Source organism: Nerophis lumbriciformis, linkage group LG14 (genome assembly GCF_033978685.3).
Source record: "Nerophis lumbriciformis linkage group LG14, RoL_Nlum_v2.1, whole genome shotgun sequence".
Lineage (NCBI taxonomy): Eukaryota > Metazoa > Chordata > Actinopteri > Syngnathiformes > Syngnathidae > Nerophis > Nerophis lumbriciformis.
Genome location: NC_084561.2, coordinates 23,407,581 through 23,427,536, shown reverse-complemented (window position 1 = coordinate 23,427,536; position 19,956 = coordinate 23,407,581). Strand labels below are relative to the sequence as shown.

At 38.6% G+C, this 19,956-nt stretch overlaps 1 protein-coding gene across 1 annotated transcript in view; it reads right to left on the bottom strand.

Moving 5' to 3' along the window:
• The window catches only part of anos1b (anosmin 1b), a 108,663-nt gene extending 104,637 nt beyond the window's left edge, over positions 1–4,026 (bottom strand). Inside the window, exon 1 of the mRNA XM_061976367.2 lies at positions 3,705–4,026. Coding sequence (XP_061832351.2) covers positions 3,705–3,884 — 180 coding nt within the window. The 5' untranslated portion in view covers positions 3,885–4,026. The remainder of the gene's footprint in view (positions 1–3,704) is intronic.
• Between the last annotated feature and the right edge of the window lie 15,930 nt (positions 4,027–19,956).

Sequence of the window (19,956 nt, the reverse complement as noted above, 5' to 3'; positions counted from 1 at the left end):
TAGTAATTCAAATATTTATATATTTGAATATATTTGTAACTATATATTATTTATATTGTATAGTTAATATATTTAAAAAATATATACATAATATATATTAATAAATAATGATCATCATTATGTAATCATAAATATTATATACATTGTAAATATATATTGCAAAATACATTCAAATATATTTAAATATTTACATAGACTTCAAACCCAATTTGACTACTAGAGTGTAATATAAAGTCTGTTGTTTTCCTCAAATTTTACTAACTGAGAGATATCATTGTCATAGGTGAGCAGAGGTCTTGCTATCTCAATTAATGACATAAAATGTAATACATCTCGGATGTCAGTAGGCTATGATACTGTAATATACTGTAAATAGTGTATATACTAGGGTTGTACGGTGTACCGGTATTAGTATAGTACCGCGATACTAATGCATAATTTTCGGTACTATACCACCTCTGAAAAGTACCGGCGGGTGGTGGATCTACACTTAACATCCACTGTAATGATAACAAGTACAGTAGCATATCTAGTTGATACTACTATGATTACGTTGATATTTATTGGCATCACAACATCTTCTTTCGGTTTTTTTAATTTGTATTATGTTTATAAGCTCAGGAAATATGTCCCTGGACACATGAGGACTTTGAATATGACCAATGTATGATCCTGTAACGACCTGGTATCGGATTGACACCCAAATTTGTGTTATCATCCAAAACTAATGTAAAGCATCCAAACAAGAGGAAAAATAAGCGATTATTACATTTTGAAAGAAGTGTAAATAGAACATGTTAAAAGAGAAAGTAAGCAGATATTAACAGTAAATGAACAAGTAGATTAATAATTCATTTTCTAACACTTGTCCTTAATAATTTTGACAAAATAATAAAATGATAAATGACACAATATGTTTCTGCATACGGTGATGGTGTGGCATGGTTGAGAAAGTGGCCGTGCCAGCAACCTGAGGGTTCCTGGTTCGATCCCTAGCTTCTACCAACCAAGTCACATCCGTTGTGTCCTTGACCAAGACACTTCACCCTTGCTCCTGATGGGTCATGGTTAGCGCCTCGCGTGGCAGCTCCCGCCATCAGTGTGTGAATGTGTGTGTGAATGTGGAAATGTGTGTCAAAGCGCTTTGAGTGCCTTGAAGGTAGAAAAGCACTATACAAGTATAACCCATTTACGTCAGCAGACTAATTAGGAGCCTTTTTTTGTTTACTTACTAATAAAAGACAAGTTGTCTTGTATGTTCACTATTTTATTTAAGGACAAACTTGCAATAAGAAACATATGTTTAATGTACCCTAAGATTTTTTGTTAAAATAAAGCCGATAATGCTATTTTTTGTGGTCCCCTTTATTTAGAAAAGTACCAAAAAGTATGGAAATAACTTTGGTACCGGTACCAAAATATTGGTATCGGGACAACACTAGTCTGTTGTTTTCCTCAAATATGACTGACTGAGATATCATTGTCATAGGTTAGCAGAGGTCTTGCTATCTCATTTAGTGACATACAATGTAATACATATCAGATGTCAGTAGGCTATGATGCTGTAATATACTGTAAGTAGTGTATATACAGTACAAAAATAAAAATGTGATACCTCAGATTCTAGAGTTTGGATCAGGGGTGTCAAAACGTACGGCCCGATGGCCGGATAAGGCCGGCGAACAGGTTTTATCCGGCCCGCGGGATTAGTTTGCTAAATATAAAAATGTACCCAAAATTTTTGAATGAAAGAAACAGCTGTTCTGAATGTGTCTACTGGATGTCGCATTAGCAATTCTTTGTATCTTTGTAGATTATGATACATATGTACAGAATAAACCACATGATGTTAGTACATCAGTCAAGGAAAATAATCAAACTACATAAATAACATCCTGTAATTTGATTTTGATATAATTTTTTTATCATACTTGCCAACCCTCCCGATTTTTCCCGAAGACTACCGAATTTCAGTGCCCCTCCCGAAAATCTCCCGGGGCCACCATTCTCCTGAATTTCTCCCGATTTCCACCCGGACAACATTGTCGGGGGCGGGCCTTAAAGGCACTGCCTTTAGAGTCCTCTACAACGTGTCGTCACGTCCGCGTATCCTCCATACAAACAGCATGCCAGCCCCATCACATAATATATGCGGCTTTTACACACACATAAGTGAATGCAATTCATACCTGATCAACAGCCACACAGGTCACACTGAGGGTGGCCGTATAAACAACTTTAACACTGTTACAAATATGCGCCAAACTGTGAACCCACACCAAACAAGAATGAAAAACACATTTCGGGAGAACATCCGCACCGTAACACAACACAAAGACAACAGAACAAATACCCAGAACCCCTTGCAACACTAACTCTTCCGGGACGCTACAATATACATCCCTCGCTACCCCCCCCCCCCCCCCCCCCCTTCAATAATAAATATGGCAGTGCCATATTGTCATTTTTTTCCATAACTTGAGTTGATTTATTTTGGAAAACCTTGTTACATTGTTTAATGCATCCAGCTAGGCATCACAACAAAATTAGGCATAATAACGTGTTAATTCCACGACTGTATATATCGCTATCGGTTGATATCGGTATCGGTAATTAAGAGTTGGGCAATATCGGAATATCGGACATCGGCAAAAAAGCCATTATCGGACATCTCTAGTCAGTAGGCTATGATGCTGTAATATACTGTAAGTAGTGTATATACAATACACAAATAAAAATGTGATTCCTCAGATTCTAGAGTTTGGATCAGGGGTGTCAAAAGTACGGCCCGAGGGCCGGATAAGGCCGGCGAACAGGGTTTATCCGGTTCGCGGGATTAGTTTGCTAAATATAAAAATGTACCCAAAATTTTTGAATGAAAGAAACAGCTGTTCTAAATGTGTCCACTGGGTGTTGCATTAGCAATTCTTTGTATCTTTGTAGATGTCGTCACGTCTGTGTATCCTCCATACAAACAGCATGCCAGCCCCGTCACATAATATATGCGGCTTTTACACACACATAAGTGAATGCAAGGCATACTTGATCAACAGCCATACAGGTCACACTGAGGGTGGCCGTATAAACAACTTTAACACTGTTACAAATATGCGCCACACTGTGAACCCACACCAAACAAGAATGACAAACACATTTCGGGAGAACGTCCGCACCGTAACACAACATAAACACAACAGAACAAATACCCAGAACCCCTTGCAGCACTAACTCTTCCGGGACGCTACAATATACACCCCCCCTGATCCCCCAACCCCGGTCTCAAGGTTGGCAAGTATACCAATGACTTATGAACATTATCACATCATATATTCAGAAAATATAAATAACAACAAATAAATTTAGAACACTATTAACCGCAACATGTAAGTGTAAAAAAAACAAAAAAACTCAACATTATGATTTGTACAATTTCAGAATGTGCTTGTTCTATTTTTAAACAAAGAAAATAATCTGAAGTTGTCTTTATTTTTAAGTTAGCGTGCCGTGATTTTACCAGTCCCGGCCCACTTGGGAGTAGATTTTTCTTTATGTGGCCTAAAATTAGTTTGACACCGACAAGCGGTAGAAAGTGGATGGATGGATGGATGGACCCCTGGTTTAGATTGTGCACGTGTGCCAACTATTTTATGCATGAAGTGAATCAGACCATCATAGCATTTTAAAAATATTCATCATCTACTTACCTGGAAGTGTCTGAAAGCAGCAGTAATGTGGGTCATGTGCAAGGTGAGACACCTGGAGGTGCATCTGGCGCTGTTGACCTCCTCCTCAATATCCTCCTGCTCTGTTGAACTCCGCCGAGCGCGCGTCCCCGCAAGGAGCGCACACAGGACCACCAAGCCTGCCCCACGAAGAAGTGACATGTCACCGGGTGGGGACTACGAACTGGAATGACTGAATTAGAATACAAATCCGCTCGCTTAGCGTTACTTGTAGATCACGGTCGCTCCGTGGCACGTGTGATTTGTGAGTATCCACAGGCAAGCAGAGTGGGAGTGTAGTGGATTTTCGTGGACACGCCCACCGAAGAAGAGGCAAGTGCAGCCTCCTGGCTTTTACTCGACAGGAAAGGGAAATAAGGCATTTTTGTCAGAGTGGTGTTACATATTAACTAATAGGACTAAGTGGAGAAGGGCGGTGGCAAACAAATGTACTCTAAATTGCTAATTGGAACAAAGAGCTATTAAGCTATGCCATCCCTGCATGAACTTGAAAAAAAAAAAAAGGGGCCACAAACCAATTACCGCCCCCTACCTTGAAGGCGCTGCATTGCACCTATAGGCGGCACACTTACATTGAGGCAGGGGGTCAGCAACCCTTTAGTGGCGCCATTGTGGCTCCCTGTAGCATTTTTTAAAAAAGGATTGAAAATAGAAAAAGATGGGGGGGAACTTTTTGTTTGTTTGTTTTAGTAGGTTTTTTATTTGAGGACAAACACGACACAAACCTTCCCAGTTGTTATAAAGCCCACTGTTTAATACGTTTGTGTGTACGCTCATACTTGCCAACCTTGAGACCTCCAAATTCGGGAGATTGGGGGGAGGGGGTTTGAGGTGGGGGGGGGTTAAGGGGGAGGAGTATATTTTTAGCTAGAATTCACTGAAAGTCAAGTATTTATTATCAGAGGTGGGTAGTAACGCGCTACATTTACTCCGTTACATCTACTTGAGTAACTTTTGGGATAAATTGTACTTCTAAGAGTAGTTTTAATGCAACATACTTTTACTTTTACTTTAGTATATTTATAGAGGAGGAACGCTACTTTTACTCCGCTACTTTTACTCCGCTACTTTTATCTATATTCAGCTCGCTAGTCGCTACTAATTTTTATCGATCTGTTAATGCACGCTTTGTTTGTTTTGGTCTGTCAGACAGACCTTCAAAGTGCCTGCCTTACTGGTGACGTTTCACTTCGTTCCACCAATCAGATGCAGTCACTGGTGACGTTGGACCAATCAAACAGAGCCAGGTGGTCACATGACCTGACTTAAACAAGTTGAAAAACTTATTGGGGTGTTACCATTTAGTGGTCAATTGTACGGAATATGTACTGTACTGTGCAATCTAATCATAAAAGTTCCAATCAATCAATCAAAAGTGTGTAGGAAAAAATATACTTTTTCTATTTCAACCGTACATCCCGTCAAAAGCCTCAAGACTGACCGCACATGAGGACGTTCCTGTCTTCACAATAAAAGTGCCGCTCCATCGCGCCTGCGCTTTCAAAACAAGAGTCTCCGAAAGCCAGCGCAAACAAGCTAGCAAGCTACGGAGTTTGACGCCAATATATTTCTTGTAAAGTGTATAAAAACGAATATGGAAGCTGGACAAATAAGGTGCCAAAAACCCACCACTTTCATGTGGTATTAGACAGAAAGGAGGAACTTTTCTTCTCCTCCATTTGAAAACGTGGACGTTATCATCACGACTGTCTGATTACAATCAACGCAAGTCATCAGAATCAGGTAATACACCAACTTATATTCTAGTCTTCATTAAAGAAAGGAATCTATATGTTAAACATGCATGTATATTCATTAAAACACCTTTAACATGTAAACAAAAACAGCAAAATAAATACATATAAATGATATACTGTATATATCAATGTATATGTATGTATATATATATATATATATATATAATATGAGTGTGTATGTTACTCATCAGTTACTCAGTACTTGAGTAGTTTTTTCACAACATACTTTTTACTTTTACTCAAGTAAATATTTGGGTGACTACTCCTTACTTTTACTTGAGTAATAAATCTCTAAAGTAACAGTACTCTTACTTGAGTACAATTTCTGGCTACTCTACCCACCTCTGTTTATTATATATATATATATATATCCATCCATCCATCCATTTTCTACCGCTTATTCCCTTTTGGGGTCGCGGGGGGCGCTGGAGCCTATCTCAGCTACAATCGGGCGGAAGGCGGTGTACACCCTGGACAAGTCGCTACCTCATCGCAGGGCCAACGCAGATAGACAATATATATATATATATATATATAAGAAATACTTGAATTTCAGTGAATTCTAGCTATATATATACATATATATATATATATATATATATATATATATATATATATATATATATATATATATATATATATATGTATTTTAATATATATATATATATATATATTAGGGGTGTGGGAAATTCGAATCGCAATTCTCACGTTGTGCGATTCAGAATCGATTCTCATTTTTAAAAAATCTATTTTTTTTATTAATTTTTTTATTAATCAATCCAACAAAACAATACACAGCAATACCATAACAATGCAATCCAATTCCAAAACCAAACCCGACCCAGCAACACTCAGAACTGCAATAAACAGAGTAATTGAGAGGAGACACAAACACGACACAGAACAAACCAAAAGTAGTGAAACAAAAATGAATATTATCAACAACAGTATCAATATTAGTTACAATTTCAACATAGCAGTGAATAAAAATCCCTCATTGACATTATCATTAGACATTTATAAAAAAATAAAAAAACGAACAATAGTGTCACAGTGGCTTACACTTGCATCGCATCTCATAAGCTTGACAACACACTGTGTCCAATATTTTCACAAAGATAAAATAAGTCATATTTTTGGTTCATTTAATAGTTAAAACAAATGTACATTATTGCAATCAGTTGATAAAACATTGTCCTTTACAATTATAAAAGCTTTTTACACAAATCTACTACTCTGCTTGCATGTCAGCAGACTGGGGTAGATCCTGCTGAAATCCTATGTATTGAATGAATAGAGAATCCTTTTGAATCGGGAAAAAAATCGTTTTTGAATCGAGAATCGTGTTGAATTGGAAAAAAAATCGATTTTGAATCGATTCGTGACCCCAAGAATCGATATTGAATCGAATCGTGGGACACCCAAAGATTCACAGCCATAATATAGCCATCCATCCATTTCCTACCGCTTATTCCCTTTTGGGGTCGCGGGGGGCGCTGGAGCCTATCTCAGCTACAAGGGCGGAAGGCGGGGTACACCCTGGACAAGTTGCCACCTCATCGCAGGGCCAACACAGATAGACAGACAACATTCACACTCACATTCACACACTAGGGCCAATTTAGTGTTGCCAATCAACCTATCCCCAGGTGCATGTCTTTGGAGGTGGGAGGAAGCCAGAGTACCCGGAGGGAACCCACACAGTCACGGGGAGAACATGCAAACTCCACACAGAAAGATCCCGAGCCCGGGATTGAACCCAAGACTACTCAGGACCTTCGTATTGTGAGGCAGATGCACTAACCCCTCTTCCACCGTGCTGCCCGCCATAATATATATATACATATAAATAAAATAAATACTTGAATTTCAGTGTTCATTTATTTACACATATACACACATAACACTCCTCTCCATTCATTGTTGTATTTGAAAGTGCAATGCTTTGCAGCTAGTAGCACAGCCTTTGAAGGAGCATAGATAGGTATGGGCAGTGTAATATTCTGGGTTGGAGTCAATAACCAGGCGAGGTGACGAAGTTACGTCTCTTTACTTCATACTTCAGAACCGACTCCCACACTTGCCGTCAGGGTGCGCAATACAACATAAACGTTGGCCAACCAAAAAGTAACCACAGAACACTATACGGTATAGTGCTCTGTAGTTACTTTTTGGTTGGCCAAGCGGACGTGACGACAGGCTGTCCTCACTCAGGTCCGCACGGACCTGGAGGGCGCTTGCCTTATGTCCGGCTGGAAATCGGGAGAAATTCCGGAGAATGGTTGTCGCAGGAGATTTTCGGGAGAGGCACTGAAATTCGTGAGTCTCCCGGAAAATTCAGGCGGGTTGGCAAGTATGGTATGCTTCAATGATGAACATCGGTTTGTCCTACTAATTTTGGCAATTCTTGAACTCACCATAGTGTGGACTGTGACGCAACAGATTGTTTACATGTAAAATCTTCCACTCCTTTGTCTCATTTTGTCCACCAAAAGTTTCATGCTGTGCGTCACCAAGGTGAGCTTTGTTGATGTTATTGACTTGTTGGAGTGCTAATCAGGCATATTTGGTCACTGCATGACTGCAAGCTAATCAATGCTAACATGCTATTTAGGCTAGCTGAATGTACATATTGCATCATTATGCCTCATTTGTAGGTATATTTGGGCTCATTTAATTTCCTTTACTTTTATCCTCTTTGTATATACTTTAGTTCTGCATGTCTTATCACACATTATATATATGTAATATTGGCTGCATTTCAGATAGTTGTTTGTGTGCCATGTTGTTCCAGACCACAGCAAACAATACCCAGCTTGCCAAAGATTGTAATAAGTCTATTAAAAGAAGACAGTCTGCCGTTTCCTTTAACTTGGACACACACATCTATACCCTTTGGCCGTTAAAAGCCAGTCATTTCCAGGAGTTATCTCTCCTTCTGAGTAGCCTCTGACTTACTAATGGTTTCTAATGTTGTAAAAATGTGTAGAATAAATAATACATTTCAAAAATGTTTGCGTGTCAACGAAGATTTGCTTCAGTCTGCGACACACAGTCATTTTGATAGTAGGCTATTATAGCTAATAAAGACACTTATATCATGTGTTGCCTTCATTATAATACTTATATACGGCTTTTCATTTTTTGCGGCTCCAGACAGATTTGTTTTTTGTATTTTTGGTCCAGTATGGCTCTTTGGGGACGGCGTGGCGCGGTTGGGAGAGTGGCCGTGTCAGCAACCTGAGGGTTCCTTGTTCGATCCACACCTTCTACTAACCTTGTCATGTCCGTTGTGTCCTTGAGCAAGACACTTCACCCCTGATGGGTCGTGGTTAGGGCCTTGCATGGCAGCTCCTGCCATCAGTGTGTGAACGGGTGAATGTGGAAATAGTGTCAAAGCGCTTTGAGTACCTTGAAGGTAGAAAAGCGCTATACAAGTATAACCCATTTACCATTTACTTTCTACATTTTGGGTTGCAGACCCCTGATTTAGGCCTTTTCCACCAAAAGTTCAGGAACTTTATGTCCCTGAAACCATAGAGTTCAGGTATTTCATACAAATGATGCTGATAGCGTACAGTATGTGGTACAGTCTATTTCTACACTGATGCCACGTAAATAAACAGACCATATTAAGGTCAGATTTAGTTTACTAACGTGTAAGTAAATACAATACAAAGCAATAAGATACAAAACGGTGTGTTTATAAAATATATGATTACAAAAAAAGATATGTTTAAAAATGAACACAAAACATTTAGCGTTAGCCTAGCATTAGCATTCGGTTCATGAGGGTTGAGGCTAAAAACAAGACAAATGTCACTGACTACTGTTACAGCATATAACTAACTACTGTAAATAGTAAATATTTGATGAGATTTTACCTTTGTTCCACTTGTTTGCTGCCTCCTCTATTTCACATACTGTATACATCAAACAACGAGGATGTCCAGTCCCAGTGAGCAGCTAGAGTCGCCACTTCGAAGCCCTCTGTAAATACGTTTGAAAGAGTCCGTCTACTTCTCGTGGCTTCGCGTATCGAAATGAATCTTGTAAAAAATGAATAAACAGCATTAAACTGCAAACTAGTTTGAACACTTCGGCTAAGTATACATAGTTCCACACAACGGGGTGGCGTGGCGTGCTTGGTAGAGCTGCCGTGCCAGCAACTTGAGGTTCCAGTCTCGGTTCTGCCATCGTAGTCACTGCCATTGCGTCCTTGGGCAAAACCTGCTCCCAGTGCCACCTACACTGGTTTAAATGTAGCTTAAAATGTTGATAATGGGTTTCACTACATAAAGCGCTTTGAATTTAAAAAATCAGAAAGTTTAATTGTTGCAAGTTTGTCGCCACCTTGTCACCAATTCAGGTCATCGACCATTAAGTGTAAACAGCTTAGAATTAACTTATATGACCCAAGCCAAAGAAACTTCCCCACTCATGGCGCAAATAATCTGCAACCAACACAAAAAGTCAGCACACATGGTCACATACAACAGAACCTGCTCACTGAACTTTGTGAAAGAAAATGTCCACGCACTATACATAATTCAAAATTACACCCATTTAAATCCCCTACAATTTATGATAGGAAAATGCAAAACACTCTCTCCACACTTATCAATCTTTAGCGCATTTTAGCTGCATGATATTTCTGATTGATAATTATTGTCCATTTATATTAATTATTAATTATACATCCATTATATTAATATAAAATGTATATCTATATATATATATACACACACATATACATACAGTATATGTATACTGTATATGTGTGTGTGGATATATGTATATGTATAGGCTATACTACGGCTGTCAACTTTAACGCGTGAATGCATGTGATTAATACAAATAAATTATCGTGTTATCAAATATGAATGAAGATTAAGGCTTAACCCGGAAGACGCGTGTCTTTGTTACACAGTCTGTGATTGCAAGGAGGAGCAGCCCATTTCTCTTTAAAACAGAACTTTGGACAAAGCTGAGGTAACTTGTTGATATTGTAGCGACAAATGAAACAAGTCCATTCCTACTTTGTGCCATGGTGCTGTTGGCACCTCAGCAACCACCATAGGCTTGTTCCTGGCATGTTTCACATTTATTTATGAGTGTTTCAATGTCTTTGTTCAGTCCGGGCCAGAAAACCGACTCTCTCGCCCTCCTTTTGCACTTTTTGATGCTGAGATGGCCTTCATGTATCCTGTGCTACATGTCCATTTTCAAAGCCTGTGGAATAACAATCCTGCCCTTTTTCAACAGCAGTCCATCCACAGTGCTGAGCTCACCTCTGACATGGTAAAATTGTGGACATGAACCAGCCGGCCAGCCCTCTTCCATGTTCCTCATGACATGCTGTAGCTCAGCATCCGTTGCTGTAGACTCAGCTATTTGTCTTGACTTTGTGTCCGACACAGGCAGTGTAGCAGACACCATGTTCACATGACACTGTTGTCTGTTGCACTCACACTGTCGGCTGTAGTTGCTCTGGATAGGGCATCAGCAAGGACTAGGTGTTTACCTGGAGTATATATCAGTTCAAATTCATCCCTTTGCATCTTCATCATTAACCGTTGAATCCGTGGTGACATTTCATTCAGATTCTTTTTGATGATGGCAACCAGCGGTGATCGGTTTCGACTGTGAAGGACGGCAGGCCGTACACATAGCTATGAAACCGCTCCAAACCATATGCCAGTCCCAAACATTATTTTTCGATCTGAGCGTATCGACATTCAGATTTTGTCATAGCTCGAGATGCATAGGCTCAGCCTCAGCCTGGAGTAGAACGGCACCAATACCATCTTTGGAAGCATCTGTTGACACTTTTATCCTCTTTGTGTGGTCATAAAATGACAACACAGGTGCTGTGGTCAGTGTATTCTTGAGTTTTTGCCACCCATGCTCATGTTTCACTGTCCATAGGTGAGATGCAAGTATGGGTTTGTTACCTCTGCCAGAGAGGGTATAATTTCTCAGTGGTTTATTTGACATAAAAAGTCAGAACCTGAATATGGGTTAACATTTGCTCCATTGGCTCTAGAATCTCAGGTTTCCTTTAAAACGTATATAAAGCTTACAGCTGGAAAGAGGTTATTAGAGTCTCTTGTTCTGCAATGGGCTCAGCCTTTAACTGATTGCCATTGTAGTTTGCCATTGTATTCATTGTGTTTAACTATTGGCTGCCTTTCTCTGAATTTTGTGCTTAGTTAATCTTATGTTTAGCATATAGCACCATCAATCAGCATGATTGATGGAAAGAACTAGCGCTCATTCAGTTGTGCAGATATTAATCCTTTTATCAATGCACCATTGAGATTACCACCATCTTGCTTGTTTCGTTGCCATAACGATGGGTTGCAAAATATGAGGTTATTGCCAATGTATACTAATCAACAACAGTGAAATAATTTGATTAAAAGGCCTTCAATGACAAGGCAGCTCATGGTTGCCGTTGATGGCGTGATCCTCAGATGCAGAGAAGGCAGGCGGTGTGCAAGCCAAAGATTCTTTTATTAGGTATCAAGCAGAGTATCAAAAATAAAGAACACCAGCATGGTATAAGCAGTCAACCATGGGTAAAAATGCACAAGAAAGTAACTAGCAGGAGAACAAATGCAAAACATGAACTGCAGATATACAGGTAGATGTGCGTACTCAACAATGCACCAGCCAGCAGAGCTGCAGTGCTAGCATATAAAGCCCTCAGATGGTAATTGGCAACAACCAAAAGGAGGCAGGTGTGTCAGTCAGTTCGTCAGTCAGTGAGTCAGTGGCTTTGACAAGGCAAGGGAAGTGCACAGGAAGTGGAAAATAGGGAGGAAGGAGCGAAAACTAACACAAAACACTGGGAAAACCAATGACATTTAAAGGTTTGAAATAAAATAAAAACATTACAAGTTTGGTATTTTTGTTTAGGATTGTGCAGAAGCTCTCGTATGCATGTATTTGCTGTCAGATTGGGAATGAATTTACCTATGAAATTGACCATCTCCATGATGCGTAGCACACCTGTTTTGTCTGTGGGCCTTGGCATGTTCTGTATTGCATGTATTTTTTCTTGATATGGTTGGACACCATGTGCAGACAGCTTGTCTCCAAGGAAGAGGATCTCTTGAACACCAAACTCACATTTACTCTTGTTGAGTTTTAGTCCATACTTTTGTATGCGTTCCATAACTCTGTTCAGTCTCTCATTGTGCTCTTGGGCTGTGGATCCCCATATGATGATGTCATCAATGTAAACTCGAACTCCATCCAAGCCCTTGATGATCTGCCCTATCGCTCTGTGAAATATTTCAGGTGCTGACTTCATTGCGTAAGGCAGTCTGAGAAAGACATGTTCTTTTGGGACAGCTCACTCGCCTGGCAGATCTTAATGGCTCCCGCCAGCGTCAGCTCCGTCTCTCGTAGTAGCCTCGCTCTGACCTTTTTATCCTCCACGCCGAAGACAATCTGGTCCCGGATCATGGAGTCCTTCAGCATCGCGAAAGGACTGCGCCTTTCGCCGCAAGTCCGTCAGGAAGCTATCGAAGGGCTCATGCTGCTGCTGTGTACGAGACCGAAACACGTACCTCTCGTACGTCTCGTTCTTCGGAGAACAGTGAGCGTCAAATTTGCTAAGCACTACATCCAAATTTTCATTATCATCAGGGGTGTCAAACACGAATGTGTTGTATACTTATATGGCCTGTGGCCCTGCTATAGTTAGCAGCAGCGCTACCTTTCTCGCTTCCGGCTTTGTCTAAGTCCCACAGCCGCAACATACAGGTGAAACTGCTGTTTGAAGGTGCGCCAGTTCTCGTCGACATTCCCCGTTAGTTTCAAGCTTTCCGGTGGTTTTAAATCCATGTCGTCTAGTCGAGTTTACTCCTGGTACTATGTCATGTTCGTGTTTGAAGGATGAGGCCGTGTTGATAGCAAGTAACTAAGTTTTAATGACTCACGTTCACAACATACATGTGACTCAATGCAGTCTTGCTCTACCACGGTAAGTTGACTACAAACCAGTACTTCACCCTAGCGGTCACACATGTAATAACATCTAATCATAACAGGTTGGACATCTGTAAGTAATCACAACAACCTGGCGCCACGTTGTACCAAAAAAAGAGATCAGCATTGTCAACTGAAAAAGGTAAATGAGCTCGCTTGTTTCAACAACTGTTTAAACTAAAGAAGAGTAAATTGTGTTTAATTTAGCCTGTGGTGGCTTAAAATCATCGAATGGTTTTGCGATTTCGCCAGGGAAATCCATTCTCACTTAAACAATTAGAATTGCACAAAAGGATCCTACATGACACTTGGTGTGGCTCCTTTCTCACTGACGGGTTGTTTCCAATGTTTATTAGTCAGTGTATACTATGCAAATATGTAGATATATGGTCAGCAACCATTGGGCTGTTGAATGAGAGTAATAGGAATTTTACAAACATTTGATAAAACATCACTAGAGACCATTCAAAAAGAGACGGCCAATTCTTTCACATTAGCTGGCCTTTGTTTTGAGCAGAGGTGGGTAGAGTAGCCAGAAATTGTACTCAAGTAAGAGTACTGTTACTTTAGAGATTTATTACTCAAGTAAAAGTAATGAGTAGTCACCCAAATATTTACTTGAGTAAAAGTAAAAAGTATGTTGTGAAAAAACTACTCAAGTACTGAGTAACTGATGAGTAACATACACACACATATCATATATATATATATATATATATATATATATATATATATATATATATATATATATATATATATATATATATATATATATATATATATACATATATACACATACATTGATAAATACAGTATATCATTTATATTTATTTATTTTGCCGTTTTTGTTTACATGTTAAAGGTGTTTTAATGAATATACATGCATGTTTAACACATATAGATTCCTTTCTTTCATGTTGACAAGAATATAAGTTGGTGTATTACCTGATTCTGATGACTTGCATTGATTGTAATCAGACAGCAGTGCTTAACGTCCACGTTTTCAAATGCAGGAGAAAAAAAGTTCCTCCTTTCTGTCTAATACCACATGAAAGTGGTTGGTTTTTGGCATTTTATTTGTCCAGCTTCCATATTCGTTTTCACACACTTTACAAGAAATACATTGGCGGCAAACTCCGTAGCTTGCTAGCTTGTTTGCGCTGGCTTTCGGAGACTCTTATTTTGAAAGCGCAGGCGCGATGGAGCGGCACTTTTATTGTGAAGACGGGAACTGTGCAGTCAGTCTTTAGGCTTGTGACGGGATGTACGTTTGAAATAAAAAAAAGTGTCTTTTTTCCTTCACACTTTTGATTGATTGATTGAAACTTGTATTAGTAGATTGCACAGTACAGTACATATTCCGTACAATTGACCACTAAATGGTAACACCCCAATAAGTTTTTCAACTTGTTTAAGTCAGGTCATGTGACCGCCTGGCTCTGTTTGATTGGTCCAACGTCACCAGTGACTGCATCTGATTGGTGGAACGGAGTCAAACGTCACTAGTGACTGCATTTTATTGGTGGAACGGAGTGAAACGTCACCAGTAACGCAGGCACTTTGAAGGTCTGTCTGACAGACCAAAACAAACAAAGCGTGCATTAACAGATCGATAAAAATTAGTAGCGAGTAGCGAGCTGAATGTAGATAAAAGTAGCGGAGTAAAAGTAGCGTTTCTTCTCTATAAATATACTCAAGTAAAAGTAAAAGTAAGTTGCATTAAAACTACTCTTAGAAGTACAATTTATCCCAAAAGTTACTCAAGTAGATGTAACGGAGTAAATGTAGCGCGTTACTACCCACCTCTGGTTTTGAGATCTATTACAGTAACACTTTCCCTGTGGTGGAAAAAGTATCAGGTCATTGACTTCAACAATGCTCATAATAATGCTGTCTTGGTCCCTCAGACGGTTAGGTTAATGTTATATATGAGATACTATAAAAGTGTCAGTGTGTTGAAGCTGTGTTTGATCTATTTCGTTTGCAGTTTTATATCCAGGACCACCAGCCGAAACTGAACGTTTGCAAATTGATTGATGTGATGGACCAAAAATGTCTTATACTCAAATCTGTTTTCAGGTTTTTTGTTTTTTTTGTAATCTTTGATTTTCTGTCTGACTATGAACTTTTTGATATTTATTGAAATTAAACATTGTAAATCGTTTTGAGGGTCAGAGCATGATTTGCTTTAAATCTAAGGTGGGCCCCTGAGTACTATTTGTGGGATACACAGGAAATAACACACTTTCTTTAGACATAGTGCTCACAAGGACAGTCAAAGCATTAAGGACCCACAGCTCCCCAGATAACCAAAATTTCATTAACACGTTATCTTTATGTATTTTTTTGGTCATGAAATTGAATCTGACAGTCATTTCCCATAATAGCAATTAGTTTTTGGGTAATCGGTATACGACCCATTTCCCTCACCAGACTCGATATGCCGCCCCTCTCATCAACCGAACTGGAGTTCATTTCCCTGCATAGACAGTGTGAATGAAGGCATGTAAAAATATTATTTTCGTCACTTAATTGCTTGTTTTTGTTGCCCTGGTCCATTATTATTTAAAAACTAATATGGTTGATATTAAGAGCAAAAGAGAAATATAAAATAATTGCCATTTCCGGACTTCCCATTTCCTCTTCCATAGACACATTTGCCTTGGTTTCTTCTTGCTCTTTCAGCATCTCAAGAATCTTGAGGAAAACATCAGTAGAAGAGGATGCACAATAGAATACTAGCCAATTACCTCCTTTTTCCTCTTGCCTTTGAGCGCTGGGTGTGCTTTTCTTTCTCCATTTTTCTGCAGGTTCTGACTCAGTCTTTCTTCCTTCAGGACACTCCTGATTTTTGGGATAATTCATTTTTTCCATCCAAACTCCGGCCAATACCTTTCATATTTGAAGTCAGAATAATTAAAATGATCGCTGCAAATTACACTCTTCTCGCTTGATCCGTTCCATTTTGCGCGGGTGAATTTGACTGGAGAGGTCCATATTTTCCTCATATTCCCATCATTTGGAAATGTATGCAGTGTATGCCCTTATTTTGTTCTATTGCTACAACCTGCAACAATGCATCTGGCATAGATATTTGATTATTCCTTCAAATTCCGTGCAAAAATATCATGAAGATGCTAAAAAAAACATACAATGCAATGTGAAACTGCCTCCAGTCTTCTGACATCAGCAGACTGATGTAGGCAAGCCTACATTTTGCAGCTAAAAGTGGGCGTTCCAAAATGTGCTGAAATGTGTTAGAAAACAAGCGCAAAACCACTACTGTGTCTATTTTGGGGGGAATCTTACCTGTAGACATAATTTTTAGGTCCAGAACTAAGAAATAAGTACCAATGTTGTCAGCATCAGGTGGTTGGGACAGCAGTACAGTATATCATACTTGCCAACCTTGAGACCTCCAATTTCGGGAGGTGGGGGGTGGGGGTGGTTGCGGGGGGCGTGGTTGGGGCGGGGGCGTGGTTAAGAGGGGAGGAGTATATTTCACCAAGTCAAGTATTTCATATATATATATATATATATATATATATATATATATATATATATATATATATATATATATATGTATATATATATATATATATATATATATATACATATATATATATGTATGTATATATATATATATATATATATATACATATATATATATATATATATGTATATATATATATATATATATATATATATATATATATATATATATATATATACATATATATATATATATATATATATATATATATATATATATATATATATATATATATATATATATATATATATATATATATATATATATATATATATCCCCGCGACCCCGAAGGGAATAAGCGGTAGATATATATATATATATATATATATATATATATATAGATATATATATATATATATATATATATATATATATATATATAAATAAAATAAATACTTGAATTTCAGTGTTCATTTATTTACACATATACACACACATAACACTCATCTACTCATTGTTGAGTTAAGGGTTGAATTGTCCATCCTTGTTGTATTCTCTGTCACTATCTTTCTAACCATGCTGAACACCCTCTCTGATTATGCATTGCTGTGTGGCACGCACAAAAGTGCTTTCATCAAATGCACTAGATGACAGTATTGTCCTGTTTAAGAGTGTCACAACATTGCTGTTTACGGCAGACGGACTGCTTTACTGTAGACGTTCTTTATATTGTGGGAAAGCGGACTCAGGTCCGCATGGAGCTGGAGGGGGCGTGGCCTCCAGTTCCGCCTGAATTTCGGGAGATTTTCGGGAGAAAATTTGTCCCGGGAGGTTTTCGGGAGAGGCGCTGAATTTTGGGAGTCTCCCGGAAAATCCGGGAGGGTTGGCAAGTATGCAGTATATGAACTCAGCAAAGGAGTCATTGTTACCCAGTTTATTTAAAATAAACAAGTAATATGTTTTGGGGATGTGGAGTCATATAAATATTTTTTAAGTGTGGCAAACAAGGCTGTTCATGATATTTTTATAGGAGGGTCTGCATCCTGTCATTAGCATCACAGCCTTTGTGGCCTGTGACCACAAATTTTGATACATAGTATAACTAAATTATATAGGGAATTATAACAGGTTTGGGACAGTTAAGTACAAGTTTAATACACATTTTATTAACCAATAACTTGAATAAATAATAATATTTAGTATTTTAAAAGACAAAACAATACAGTTGTATGAGTCAGTTTTCAAAATAAACATTTGCCTTGGTTTTCGTACTGTATGCCATCTGGGTTATTGTACACCCAAACATAACATGTTACAAACTAGAGTTAAATATCACTACGGTTGAGGCATAAGTTGATGCCTAAAAATGTATTGAACAGAGTAAATGTGTATTGTCATGTGATGCGTGTGTCCAATGAAATAGTGTATTAAGCCAGTGTTTTTCAACCTTTTTTGAGCCAAGGCACATTCTTTGCGTTTAAAACATCTGCAGGCACACCACCATCAGAGATCATTAAAAAACGAAACTCAGTTGACAGTAAAAAGTTGTTGTCGCAATTGTTGGATATGACTTTAAACCATAACCAAGCATGCATCAATATAGCTTTTGTCTCAAAGTAGGTGTACTGTCACAACCTGCCACATCACGCCCTGACTTATTTTGAGTTTTTTGCTGTTTTCCTGTGTGTAGTGTTTTAGTTCTTGTCTTGCGCTCCTATTTTGGTTGCTTTTTTTTCTTTTTTTGGTATTTTCCTGTAGCAGTTTCATGTCTTCCTTTGAGCGATATCTACTTTGTTTTAGCAATCAAGAATATTTCAGGTTGTTTTTATCCTTCTTTGTGTGGACATTGTTGATTGTCATTGTCATGTTCGGCTGTACATTGTCTTTGCTCCACAGTAAGTCTTTGCTGTCGTCCAGCATTCTGTTTTTGTTTACTTTGTAGCCAGTTCAGTTTTAGTTTTGTTCTGCATAGCCTTCCCTAAGCTTCAATGCCTTTTCTTAGGGGCACTCACCTTTACTTTATTTTTGGTTTAAGCATTAGACACCATTTTTTACCTGCATGCTGCCTCCCACTGTTTCCAACATCTACAACGGAATTAACTACCGGCTGTCACCTACTGATATATAAGAGTATTACACGGTTACTCTGCCGAGCTCTAGACAGCACCGACACTCAACAACAACACATCATTTGCAGACTATAATTGCAAAATATATTTTTAACCCAAATAGGTGAAATTAGATAATCTCCCACGACACACCAGACTGTATCCCATGGCACACTAGTGTGCCACAGCACAGTGGTTGAAAAACACTGCATTAACTTAAGTGTAAAGCTAGAGTACACTGTGTTCACATACCAGTGCTAATTCAATTATCAGGCTGTAATAAATGTTTATATTTTCCATAAATGTACTGTATGTTAAAGTGACACTAAGTAATTACTGTGTGTTCATAGAAAATGTAAAATGCTGAGGTCTTATTATGCAAAACCAACTTGTTTTAGCTTTTTGGCACTGTTTGTTGTGTATTTATATCCCCATAACTTCTGAAAATTTAAATCCGAACCGTGGAGGCATGGCGGATATGGATGTCCGCTAACTTCTTGCAACTCAACGCCAAGAAAACGGAAATGCTGATTATCGGTCCTGCTAAACACCGACATTTATTTAATAATACCACCTTAACATTTGACAACCAAACAATTACACAAGGCGAATCAGTAAAGAATCTGGGTATTATCTTCGACCCAACTCTCTCGTTTGAATCACACATTAAGAGTGTTACTAAAACGGCCTTCTTTCATCTCCGTAATATCGCTAAAATTCGTTCTATTTTATCCACTAGCGACGCTGAGATCATTATTCATGCGTTCGTTACGTCTCGTCTCGACTACTGTAACGTATTATTTTCGGGTCTCCCTATGTCTAGCATTAAAAAATTACAGTTGGTACAAAATGCGGCT